We start from the raw sequence: 13770 nt of genomic DNA on the forward strand, positions 1-13770 counted from the left end.
AATGCCTCCTTATTATCCAACATATTCGCTTATCCAACTTTCTGCTGGCCCGTTTATGTTGGATAAGTGAGACTCTACTATACATTAAAAAAATATTCATGCAACTTTCCAAAAGGAAGCTTAACCATAAGAAATAACAAAGATAACTGCATAACAAATACATGTGCCATATAGTTTTTAAATCTGCATAGATGTGTATGTGTATGCATTTACTGAATAATAAATGCATTAAAATACTCTTGAAGGGTTTTCTTTCAAATATAATTTCTAAATACACATATTAACTTATGAAGTGGCAATCAAGTTTATAGCTCTTAGAAATAATGACTTCTTAAAATTACACTAAAATAGGATTAAGAAGAAAAAGCAGTAGGACTTGATGGGATCATTAGAGGCAGAGCAATACTTTACCAAACGCTCTGCTATTTTGACAATCCAGTTGGAATTGTAGAGTCTCCATGTGTAGTCTTCCCAGTAGCTCCAAATATAAACACATGGCTTCTCGTGCAGCATGGGCAAGCAATTGTAAGAGCTGAGAGCAATAGGAAGAGAAGAGTTATGGGTTGTACAGATAAGTCATTAACACACATTTGTTACTCCCTAATAGAGAATCAGCTTCCAACCCCAGGACATCCTGTGCAAGAGTTGTCTTAAGGCGAAAATGATTTGAATTATACTGGTATAATAACAAGCAGTCTCAAACAACTCTTTTTGCATGACTCCTTACCCCAACTCCACTTTCTGTAGTTAACTATAACATACACTGGAGGATGTTTTTATCTGTCAGTGTTAGTATTGTTGGGATATTATGTATTTTCTTCCTTTAAGAGCTAATTTCCATGAATTAAAGCTATTGAAATTTTATTTTATTTAAAGTTAGGTACCTACTATCTGTCTTCTAGTCACACATGATTTTTCTATGCAGCTTTCTGTATTTAGTTGCACCACTAATGAGAAGCAAAACACCTTGGGGTGACATATAATTTTGACTGAACATTCTTTAAGCCCAGGACCTGGTGTTAGACTAAATCAGAAGTAAACAAAGTGCAGGCTCAGCTCCCCCTGCCAAAAACTTTGACCCCATCAGATTATATTTTAAAATGCTTACTCAAAATTCCACCCAATGTTCCCTTAATGTTGGGAGCTTTTTTCCACATTTTAAAAAGCATCTTCTAGACCCAAAATGGCATTGGAAGTATGTCAAAAACATGTCAGAAATTCTGTCACACCACCTAAACTTAATCCGACTCCTGGGGAGGAGCAGCCCCCCTATATCCAACAATGACCAGTCCCAGACTAAATGATTCACAGAATTCCTTCTAAATTTATGCTTCAAATGACTGGTATGTGGGATCATATACATGAATAACAAACATACAGAGTGTGAAGATATTTGTGGTTGAAGAGTGCAAAGAAGAACAGTTACCTGTCATATTCAGTGGCTTCAGGCCTTTGGCTCACAGTCACAGATTTATCAAGCAAAGGTGTGCTTGGAGATATGACTTCGAGATCTAGCTCATCATCTGAACTGGCCTCCAACAAAGGCTGCTTGTCTTCACTCTTTTCTCCCTTCTCACCTTTCTTGGAGACTTTGGATACAACTTCTTCTGCTTTCCCATAGTTTCCTTGAAAATGAATGTGGTTAGTCAATGTTATTGTGCCCATTTAGAAGGCATAATTGCACAAAGCTTTGGCTACTCAGTGTAAGCTTACCCTATATAACATCTTTGGACAATTAACAACTTATGTTGCTTATTATCAGTTGTGCTGAGGTCATAGGCAGTGGGCCAAGTAATTTGTTTCTGGAACAATTGCATGAGAAACTAGAAAGCTTACATTTTTTTCAGCAGCTTTAAGAGAAAAAATGATAGTTGAAATGTAAGGAAACACATGTGTTGAGTTAAACTTTTACATTATGGGCATTTTCTAAAACTCTCTGAGATAACTCTTAAACAATATGTGTAAGAGTATAATTTCATAAATCAGCTTGTGCATGGTTAATGTGAACAATTTCTTCATGCTATAGCTATACTTATGGAGCACTAGAGAACATACTCCAGATGGGTAGTTGGATAGGAAACTTATAATTTGAGTGTTCATGATAAGCAAGCAGAAGACAGCAGTATTATCATCACAATCATTATCTTTATTTTTACCCCAACCTACCTCTGGGACTCAAGCTCTATGAGACAGAAACACAGGGAGGCATAATTGTATGGAGGAGAAAGAAGAATGATATAGTAGAATGAGTGACAGTCATGGAAGAGTTTTGGTAAGAACTCCTTTAAAAGTATATGATGTATTTACCTATTGAGACCTCAAATTTCACAGGTTTGGTGCCTATTGATGGGTCTATCATAGTCACCTCAAAGAAGGAGGCAAAGAGAAGAAATTCCTCTTTCACGCCCAGGGCATTCTGAAATAAAGGAAACAAAGGTTCAGCCAGTCTGAAGTTCAGTGCTGCATGTTCATTCCTTTCCTCCCCAAGTTACTGAAAATAATTCTCAAATTGAGTTTTCAGCTAAACCTTGAATGTTTTTGATCTCCATGTATGTAGCATTGGCATTAGAGAACAAATCAGCAGCAAGTTTACTTTTAATCTGAAAGCCCTCTCATGTTACTCAATTATAGTGCTATGATTCCACTTGAACTGTGGCAACATCATATAGAATTTTATGGTTTGGAGGCACTAGAACTCCCTGGCTAAGAATTGTAGATGCCTTTCCATAGGTCACAAATTCCAGGATTCCATAGGATGTTATAGAGTTAAAGTGGCATCATAGCACTATAAATGTGTAGTGTGGAAGAGGAGAACATAAAGGCTTTATGAATTGCACATCTATCTATACACATAATAAAAGTGAAAATGTGTATGTGTGTATGTGGCACGGGTGTCTGTTCACACAGACAGCCTCCAGCCTCCACAAACAGACTATAGTTCCCAGTGTTGAAGTGCCATCAAGTCATTCTCTCCCAGGACATTGCAGGTTACAACAAGCACACCCCAGTGTTCTTTTCTCTCTCTCCATTTGCATGACTCTGCCCACTGCCTCTCCCTTAACCTTTTCCTATGCTTTCCTATGGCACACAGCAAACAGAGGAATCATTCAACCATTCAGTCATTGCTACCAACAGCACAATCTGACTTCACCTTTGACTAGGTCATCAGATAGATTATTATCCTGAAACCTCTATGTTCAATTGGTCTTTGAATTGAAAAGGATTTCCACCCCTGCCATATAGGTTTGTAACATTATACATAGCCATGGATTCTACAGTCTGAACAGAAACAAACAATCTATGCTAATTTTACCTTTTAAAGACTTCAAGTCCACACTATTGCATTTACTTCTTTTGTGCAATGTTATTATATACATTCAGAACTTATTTACCTCTGGAAAATTTCTACAAAATGTTTTATCAGTCCTATATGACACCTGTTAAAATAGCCAAAATGCAGTCACAATTGAAGAACACTTGTTGGAAATGCAAACAAGTAACAGGATCATTTTTCCATATGTGGTGGTCTTGCAAGAACGCAAAACACTTTTGGATTGAGATCCATAAAACTATTTTTTTTTCGTGTCAGGAGCAACTGGAGAGAATTGGCCATCTGCCCAGGGGACGCCCGGATGTTTTGATGTTTTACCATTCTTGTGGGAGGCTTCTCTCATGTCCCCGCATGGAGCTGGAGCTGATAGAGGGAGCTCATCCGCGCTCTCCCCGGGTGGGATTCGAACCTGGCAGCCTTCAGGTCAGCAACCCAACCTTCAAGTCACAAGGCTTTTATCCCCTAGGCCACAGGAGGCTCCATATAAAACTATTGGAAAAGTAAAAAAGCTAAAAAATACCTATGGATCCAGAGGCATTCCTACTAGGAATAACAGACAGATCACTTCTGAAGTTGCATGACAAACTCTTCACCCTAACGACAACTGCAGGGGTGATGCAGACATAATCCTCCCCTCAAACACACAACCACACTTCTTCTCCTGCTGGCCCTTCCCTTCTCCTTCATCCCAAACAGAGCCCTGGCTTCAGTCTGCTAGCACTTGGACTCAGAGTGCTCCTCTCCCACTGTCCCAGCCAAAGGGAAACAAGAGTGCCCACATGCTTTCTCCCCTTCCCTTGCTTCCTTAGGAGGAACCAATGTTGATGGAGCTCTCCCTAGCCCCTGCCTTCATCTGTGGGCTCTGGCTGCCTCCTCTTCAAAGGATACCATCCCCTTCCTTTGCCCAATGTTGAATCCTTCCTTACTGGTTCTTGAGGAGGCCTCTGATGCCAGAGTCTGTTCAATCTCCTTCTTGCAACCCAGCTTCCTGCCACCTTGGCCTACAAATTGGGCTCTGGCAGAGATAGCTTCAAGTTCAAGGAAGGAAGGAAGGATCCAATGCCTCCCTTCCAACTCTTCCCCACTTACACCCAGCATTGGACTCTTCCTTCTTTACCTGCTCTTGAGGAGGCTGCTCAAGAACAAGTTTGCATTAAATCTTTCCCTCCTTGCCTGGCATTGAGGAGGCAAAGGGAGAAGGCGAGAATGGCAGTGTTGGACCCTTCCTTCCTTGCCTGGGCTTGAAACTGTTGCCGCCAGAGCACTATTTGCAGGCCCAGGCAACAGGGAGCTGGGTTGCAAGCAAAAGACTCAAATAGCAGCTCCTCAAGGGCAAGTAAGGAAGGAAGGGTCCAACACTGGATAAAGGGAGGGAACAGGAATGGTGGTGTCGGATCCTTCATGCCTTAACAGCTTTTGAGGAGAGGAAGGAAGCCCCATTCACAGGCTGAATTGCAAGGAGGAGGCAGTCGAAACCAGAAGGTCAGTGAAGGTAGGGATCAAGGAAAGTTCCATCACTGGCTCCTCATGAGGGAAGAAAGGAAGCATGTGGATACTCCATGGGAAGAGGGGTTGATTGATCTTGATCAGGGGTCCCCAAACTAAGGCCCGGGGGCCGGATGCGGCCCATCGAAGCCATTAATCCGGCCCCCACGGCACAAGGGCAGAAGGGGGTTGGGCTAAATGACCCAAGGGGTCTCTTCTTCTCTTACAACCCTTATTATTATTATTATTATTATTATTATTATTATTATTATTATTATTAACATTGAGGCTGGGAGGCCATCTGTCAGGGGTGCTTTGCTTGTGCTTTTGGTGCACAGAGGCAGAAGGGGGTTGGACTCAATGGCCCAAGGGTCTTGTTGTTGTTGTTGTTGTTGTTATTGACATTGAGGCTGGGAGGCCATCTGTCAGGGGTGCTTTGCTTGTTCTTTCAGTGCACAAAGGCAGAAGGGGGTTGGACTCAATGGCCCAAGGGTATTATTATTACCATTGAGGCTGGGAGGCCATCTGTCAGGGGTGCTTTGCTTGTGCTTTTGGTGAACAGAGGCAGAAGGGGATTGGACTCAATGGCCCAAGGGGTCTCTTCCAATCCTCTTTATTATTTTTTTTATTATTATTTATTATTATTATTGCTCGGTGGCCAACTATAGTACGGCCCTCCAACGGTCCAAAGGATCGTGAACTGGCCCCCTGTTTAAAAAGTTTGGGGACCCCTGATCTTGATAGTCCACAATGTATCCAATTTTGCCTCAGTAGTCTCTGGTCTCTTAAAGGTTGGGAACCACTGGTTTAAGGGAATGGTTCTTCTGAATGAAAGGGAATCACTAACTTGATTGGAAACAAGCTGCTGCCTTAGCCTTTGCATCTCCTTGTTTGGAAAGAGAGAGGAAAATGAGTTTATTCATCTCAGCCGTCTGAAGAATTGAGTGTATATTTTTGTGTGTTTGGGCTATCAAGAACTATCAAGAATCATGCTGCACAGTTGATTTCAAGTTCTTCCTTTAATCATTTGTTATTGGGTACAGGAACAGGGGCATAGTTTTAGTCCTTAGAGAGCACAGAAGTGACCTTGAAGGATGCTATGGATGGAAGAGCTCCAATAAATTTGCAGAGCAAAAAGTAGCACACACTGGTAGTAGGTAAATCTCTGTAAAGATTATCAAAAGCAGCTGTACGTGGGCCTGAGAAGATGTCCCAGGGGCAAACATTTCTGTCATAACTGAAAAGATTAGGTGATTCATCAAACTCAGCAACTATTACTTCTTCCTTTTGATCAACATAGCAACAAATATGCTGTTACATATTGTCTTCAGCATATTGCAAGGAACTATGAAGCTTTGGGTTGGATATTCAGGAACCTTGAAGTACACAGTGTGTTACTGTATCAGTACTTTAGTCAAATAACATGGCCCAAGGAGAACAATGCCTGTTTCTGTACCTTATAATCATTGATTAAGGGGAAGGTTTTAAATAAATTGTATAGCTCCAAAGTCACACATAGTTTTTGACTGTTCTGCTTCCAAGTGTCACATACTTCCAAGTGTCTGCTGCCTGCATTTGGAAATTGCCAACTCAATGATGCACTTCCATTCCATAGAAACCCCATTCCCTTAGACCACACCTCAAAACACACAAGCAAGACCCCAAACATTTTGGTCAAAACATCAACCATGGCTCCAATAGCACAAGATTGCCTTCTCCTATCACTTCATTTCTGTCCACTAACACCTTGCCATTGCTCTGCAACAAATATGCATGTCCAGCACGTGTCACCTGAGCACCTCCATCTGCTATTGCCTCACTCTGCTTAATTGTGGGGCCAACCCTGCTCTCCATTCACTGCAACATCACAAGTACCTAAAGATAATACTCACATCTGGAAGAGGATGAAGCTCATCTACCTCCACAATCACCTCATTTGGCTGTTCAGCCTCCTCTGAGATATCAATTTCAGCTTGACTTGGCAGTCGCTCTTTGACAGAGCCTTTGGATTTCTCCTTTGCCTTTTTGCTCTTTTTCTTTAGTTTGAGCTTGCTTAAGGCTCCTTTGAGAGCTTCCACGGGCTTTTTTTCTGCTGCTTGGATGGTGCTGAAAATCTCTACAGTTATAGCCATGAGAAGGCGGCCCCGATAGAATATGCCCTCACCCAGACCTTCATTGAGATCTTTGTGAACGTCTCGCAAGGCTGAGTTCTGAGGGGAACCATACAAATTCACCCAGGTTGGTCCAAAAGTGGGATTAAATCCTGTGGGAAAAGACAGAGTTTTCAATCTAATGGTATTCAAATAAGACTTTACATTATGATTAATATTCATTTAATACTCTACTTTTCTTTCTGATAAAAAATGCAATGAGTCCAGTCCTAACCTGAAAAATGGCCAAGTATCATCTGGGCTGTTACTAGCCTAACTGATTTCAAATCCAGCCTAACAGTATTCAAATTTATTTAAGACTACTTTCACTCTGACCTTACCTTGTCCTGCCATTCTAGCTCTGTTCCTGGGCTTGGGGAAATTTAGGTCTGACATAACTTGGGCCCTCCCTCACTACACCCCTTTTGCCCACTTTTGTGTCTTTTATGCCAGCAGAACATAGCCCGCAAAGCTGTTGGGACGGCAGGTGCCTCTGTCAGCAGACCTCTAAAATCAACTGGCAGAAAAAGGTTCTGCTGGCAGAAGAGCCTTTCTGCTAACAATAACTGGTTTATCTGGTGAACACTGGAGATCAGATTGCATTGAAGTTGGGTTACAAAATCATTAAAAATCATTTACAACAATATAAGTTTTCAATAAGTAGAACTCCTCCACAACCAGAAAACCTGAGCTAATGAAAATTAAGGAATAGCAGAGTCACACGTGCTTTAAAAAGAAAGGTCTTCACTTGCCAGAAGATCACAAAGAGAAAACTAAACTAATGTCTTAAGGAAGTGAGTTCTATTTATGAGATGCTAGCATCAAGAAAATCCTCTCCCACATTGTCAACATCTATGCCTTTAAGGGAAGTAGCATGTAAAAGAAGGGTGTGGACAAGTGCACATTGGACAAGTGCACAGTAGTTCTTGTTATGCACCTTAACTCCAGTTCATGATAACGGTATCCTAACAAGATTTATTCAGTGGTGGTTGGCAATTACCTTCCTCTGAGGGTAAAAAAATGACTTGCCAAAGGTCACCAAGTAGGCCTCTATGGCTGAGCTGGAATTTAACTTGAGTTTCCCAGAGCCCTAGTTCAATGTTTGAATCACTGGATCTGCATCACAGTGAATGAGATAATTATTCAAGAAATCTAGTCCCAAAGCATTTAGGACTTTAAAAGTGATAACCGATACTTAGAAACAAATCAACAATCAATACAGTTGATAGGTTCAATATACACAGACGTGTGTCCTACTTAAAATCTTACCCTAAGATGGCCAAAAATACTACTACTACTACTACTACTACTACGAAGAAGAAGAAGAAGAAGAAGAAGAAGAAGCTGTTTTATTTCTATTTTGCCCCCTCTCCTGAAGGGGACTCAGGTCAGCTTACAACAAGTAACAGTTAAAATAATAAATAAAGATAGTACATAGATCAATTGAACATAACTTAAAATAGAACCATTGCAGTTACTGAAAACATATAAAAACTCTTTCTGTCCACAGCTGACACTTTCTGTTTAAAGATACCTTAAATATGCAATTGCCTTGTTTGGCAGATCTTAGGAAGGTCAATATCTTAATAACAACAACAACAACAAAATTTTTTATTTTATCCACTTCTCCTCACGGCTTGAGGTGGGGACCACACCTCCCAAATCGTGCAGCAAGCATGGGCACTCTGTAGTTAATTTGAGAAGTTTAAATTTAAAAAGAGTAGCCTTTTCGCTCTTCATTCTATAGCAGGCATGGGCAAACTTCAGCCCTCCAAGTGTTTTGGACTTCAACTCCCAGAAATCCCAGCCAGTTTACCAGTTGTTAGGAATTGTGGGAGTTGAAATCCAATACACCTGGAGGGCCGAAGTTTGCCCATGCCTGATCTATAGCCTTGCTACTGTGGGCATGAAATATTTGTTATTTGTGTCCTTATTGTATGCTGCTTTGGGAGGATGCAGCTCTGAAAAACAACTTTGTTTTTAGAGCTGCATCCTCTGAAAAAAAGAAAGAAAGGAAATGCAAATCGGAAATGTATGAGAAACAACCAAGAATATAACACGATTCTCTGAGGGACTCACCATTTCTCCCAGGGTCAGATATTTGCTGCAAATCAATGAAATGTGTGGCAAGTGAAACATCTCCAATGTTTGCATCATCCAACATTTGGACTTTTATTTTTCTGACAAGAGGAGGAAACATTTCAATGAAGCTGATTTGTTCATTCCATACTGGCTCTGTGCTGCTGCTTTCAACTGAGGTTTCTCCCTAAACCAAAGTCAGTCGTCATCATCATCATCATCATCATCATCATCATCATCATCATCATCATCATTTTCATTCAATACAAATGGAAGCAGTTACAGATCCTAATTTGTTTCTAAGCAGCAGACATTTGAGAGATCACAAGACCGGATTCTCTCAACTGCATATTAGCAAGATTCAGATGGTATGGTTCTCTAGGATCATCCTATTCTTCTTCATCTTAATTTGAAGATCTCTAATAATATTCTTGCCAACAGAGATATGTATGATAGTATTGCCATTACCACAGCTCGGATTCATTACGTTTTGAATCTCATGGAATTCCCATAGAATGGTTATGATAATGATCATGGTGATAATGGCGATACTACCATTGGAGTATTGGAGTTGTTAATGTAGAAGTCGATGACTAGAAAATGAATGTTACAGAGGTTTATGAATTGTTATACATATGATCAGAATTAGTCATCCACTAAAATTGATTAGACAAACCAAAGTAAGTCGTTCTCACAACACAACCATTTCCTTTAGTGGATAAGACGGATCATATCAAAGAGTTACCAAGTTTTCTGCTTTTCACAGAGGCCAATCAGCTGCTTGCTTAACTACCTTAGAAAAACAATACTTCACATTTGGTAGAATGGACAGTTGTGAGTTATGGAAATACATCTCATAAAACTCACTTGCTTAGGCTTAAGCTTACCTGTTGTCCAGAGAAGGTCACTTGCACATATGGATCAATGAAAACTTTCTTCTCCCCAACAATCTTTGAAAATCCACCCATGATTCCTGCACTCATGCTGGGCAAACCCTCTGCTTTGTAAATTTTGATGCAAATTTTGGCCCATGGTCTCTCAGCTGGGACTCTTTTTGGTAGAAGCAAGTTCCTAAAAGAATGACATTTGATGGCTAAATAGTGATCACACTTCTAAGAAAGAAAAGGTCAAGTTTTTTATTTGTTTGTTTGTTGTTTGTTGTTGTTGTTGTTTTTGTTGGGAAACCAGTGGGACCCAATTTTTATTACATCCAACAACTTCACTGGTCTTATGATAGCCCTAGATATGGAAAGGAAATGTGATGCTTCTCAAAGAGCTTGGACATGATTATGCATTACTTTAAAATGCAAAAGGAAGTAAGGTCAGTTATTAGGGGCTACAGGTATGCCACGGTTGGTCAACAAAATGCTTCAGAGAAGAAAATGTGAATATGATACTAAAGGAGCCAGTATTACGACTAGAGACTCTTTAAAGTGACAAAGTTGACAAATACCATTTTAAAGAGAAATTTGAGATTAATGGTTTTTGACAGTTGCATCTTCTTTAAGTCTTCAAAAGAAGATTTATTATTTTCACTATCCCTTCAGCCAGTTGTAAAGGGCAGTGAAAGAAAACAAAGAGGACACACAGAAGCTTCCAAGTAGGACATACAGAAAGAGAAAGCTCTGGAGCTATAATGGGAGAAAGGAAGTGGACCATTGCTTTGACTGCCTGTTAGAATTTTTGCACTATGTTTCCATGTATACTTTACTTACATGTTTACATTCAACTTATAACTATAAATGTGAAATTGTACGATATACTCATAAGTGTCTAATGGAACCTACCAAAGGAAACCAGGTATTTTATTGCCCAAAGAAGGCAAGCCAGCATTGAATCAAGACCGTCATCTATCTCATGACACATTCCATTGCTAGTCTGCTTCCTTTCTATGATAAATCCATACTCCCATCAATTGCTCAGAACAAGCCACGTTTTTGTCACCTTCTTGGTGCAATGCAGCCATTCTGTTTCTCTGCCAGCATCTCAGCACTGAAGTGATGTCAGGAGACAGGATTCTTCTCCTCTCCTACTCTCCCCCCTCCTCAGAGGCAATGTATTTAGTTTAATATTTGCATTTTCAATAAGAACCTTAACTGGTATTGTGAAATTGTTTTTTAAAATATTATGAGGCAGCATAAGTGCAAGAGGGCAGAGTTACAAAGATAAGCAAAAGATAAGTCACCAGACTATGCTTCAGCCCAGTTGCACGAATGGAGATATGTGCAATAATGATGGTGCTCCTAGTATCTTGCTGCTGTCTGTGATTGTTATGAGATAGTGGCTATGTGCAATAAAGTCCCAGGTCCAAGTTAGCACCGCAGCTCTAAACCTATCACAGACTATGGGAAGGATAATTTTAAGATATTTTGCAATATCTTATTATCACTCCCTTGGGAGAACACAATGCATAGGCTTACTTTTCAATGTCTTCATTCTGGCTGCTGGAAGCAGTGGGAATAGAAGCCATCACATCTCCCCGGGCAATGATAGAGATGTTACACTTCACAAAGCCTTTGACTCCTGCTCTGGTGTCCTTTGGGTCATTAATCACAGCCCATTTCTGGTAGAATCGGTGATCTAAAGAAAGAAAGACAGGCTAGTTCATTCATAGTTCCTGTGGATCTTGTGCACATGGTGGCAATTATGAACTCTTTGAATTTTGAAAGCACACTATTGACTTGAAAGTCATGGGAAAGTCAACAAAGTTATATCACCCTCAAAGAATAGCAAAGCATGGCAAATATTTAGCAAGCATATATCAGTTGCTTCCCTGAAATCAGCATAGCTATGCAGAGTGACAGCAGGACAGGTTATAGCTGCAGTGAGCACTAATGTTTACTGAAGGTTTTCCAAATATATAGTAGGAATCCCAGTGTCGTAGGTATTTAATTTGACTGCCAAAGTGAGGCAAGACAAGTAAACCTGACTGCCATAAAAGAGCACCAAATTAATGCATCATTGATGTTATTGTTGTTCTACTTTTAGAACTAATTTGATTGGCCTGGGGTACTATATAGTGTGTACCTGATACAAAGTTGTATTTGCTGCTTTGCCTCAGATAGCAAAATGACCTGCGAAAATATTAAACCAGAGCTCAACTGTATACAAAAGCAGTTAACCAGAGATTATTACATTTGCCCCAGCTTCAAAAGCTTTGACGTAGAAAGATCAAGATCATGACTGTGAATTATGCTGATAATAAAAGAAAAAATAATAAAAGATATACCATCATCAGGACCATAAAGGAGGGGAGCCTTAGATGAAATGCATAGATGAAATGCAAAGTTATGAGAAAGAATCAAGTGGCAGCCCTTGGCAACAACATCTTGCAAGTACTATACCTGGTTGGCTGTATACAGTCTCTAGATCAATCTTGAATGTCCCTATGAGTGTACCTAGAAATGGGATCTTCTTTGAATGAAAGACCTGTGCAATAATACAAATCACCTCCTCAATATTATGGAACGACATGACAGTCAAAAGTCACTGTGGAGACTCTTAATTATTGCAACAAAAATGGTAATATTCCAACTCTGATGTGGATGGTGGGGGAATAGACTGAATCAAGAAGATATGCAAATGGTGGGAAATGCTGCAGATAGCGGGAGGACAAGACTTCCCATGATAATAGCTGTGTTTTCTGTGATCTATGGTTTTGAAATCCTTTTCAGATTTTTTTTCCTATTTTTTATATGTGATGTTTTATATGTGATATTTTTAGTGGTACTATGCCAGTCTGCTACAGAGTACAATTCAAAGTGTTGGCTTTAGCCTATAAAGCCCTAAACTGTTCCAACCCAGCTTATCTGTCTGAATGTATCTCCCTCTATGAACCATCACAGAGGTTAAGATCTTCTGTGAAGGCCCTGCTCTTGATCCCACCTCCTTCATAAGCGCAGCTGGTGGGGATGAGAGACAGGGCCTTCTTAGTGGTGGCTCCTCAGCTCTGGAACTCTCTCCCCAGTGAGATTATATCAGCTCCCTCCCTCTTGACCTTCAGAAAGAAAACAAAGATGTGGTGATGAAAGCAAGCTTTCGACCAGTAAAGTAATGCAGTGCAAGAAATAAATAAGGAATATGTGCAATTGACAATATGATTTTAGTGTTTGTACTAGGTGTTTTAATTCTATGTTTTAATGTCTAACTGTTGTTTATATCTTAAGTTTTAATGGCTTTATTATTTTAATACATAGTTATACGTTACTGTTCAGATATATGATTTGGTTTACATCTATGTTTGGAATTGAATTTTGCCGTTATTACATTGTAAACCACTTTGAGTCTCTCCAGGGGTGAGAAAAGTGGTATATAAATACAGTAAATAATAAATGAATGAATGAATGAATGAATCTTAATTGTTGTAAAGTTTTATATTTATAAGGGTGATGTTTATGAGTTATAATCAATATGTTTATTGGGATATATTTTTCTTTTGTTTTGCGGATATATTTCAATAATGCTGCAGTCCTGGCATTCTGATGCTTCTATTGCACAGGGCTGTTTTCCAAGGTTTCTCTACTGCTTGGCTGTGGTATCAGTCACCAGTATGACAAACACAGCATTACTTTTAAAGCATTGTTTTACATTATTTGTAAAGTAAAGTGTAATCCAAAATCAGGGCAGCGTTCAATGTCTGCAATCAGGTTGTGCTGAAATAATGTTATTATGGTTCTATTTGTGTGAATGAAGCAGGTCAACTTGAATCAATGAACTAGCGTAATA

At 39.8% G+C, this 13770-nt stretch overlaps 1 protein-coding gene across 1 annotated transcript in view; it reads right to left on the reverse strand.

The window, feature by feature from the left end:
* LOC100558674 (fer-1-like protein 4) overlaps positions 1–13770 on the reverse strand; it is a 78590-nt gene that overhangs the window by 34317 nt on the left and 30503 nt on the right. Inside the window, exons 11-18 of the mRNA XM_062978751.1 lie at positions 12390–12474; positions 11466–11625; positions 9933–10116; positions 9046–9232; positions 6709–7079; positions 2308–2416; positions 1427–1625; positions 412–532 (exon numbers count right to left, since the gene is read on the reverse strand). Of these exons, the coding sequence (XP_062834821.1) occupies positions 412–532; positions 1427–1625; positions 2308–2416; positions 6709–7079; positions 9046–9232; positions 9933–10116; positions 11466–11625; positions 12390–12474 (1416 nt within the window). The remainder of the gene's footprint in view (positions 1–411; positions 533–1426; positions 1626–2307; positions 2417–6708; positions 7080–9045; positions 9233–9932; positions 10117–11465; positions 11626–12389; positions 12475–13770) is intronic.

Source organism: Anolis carolinensis, chromosome 4 (assembly GCF_035594765.1).
Source record: "Anolis carolinensis isolate JA03-04 chromosome 4, rAnoCar3.1.pri, whole genome shotgun sequence".
Taxonomy (NCBI): Eukaryota; Metazoa; Chordata; class Lepidosauria; order Squamata; family Dactyloidae; genus Anolis; species Anolis carolinensis.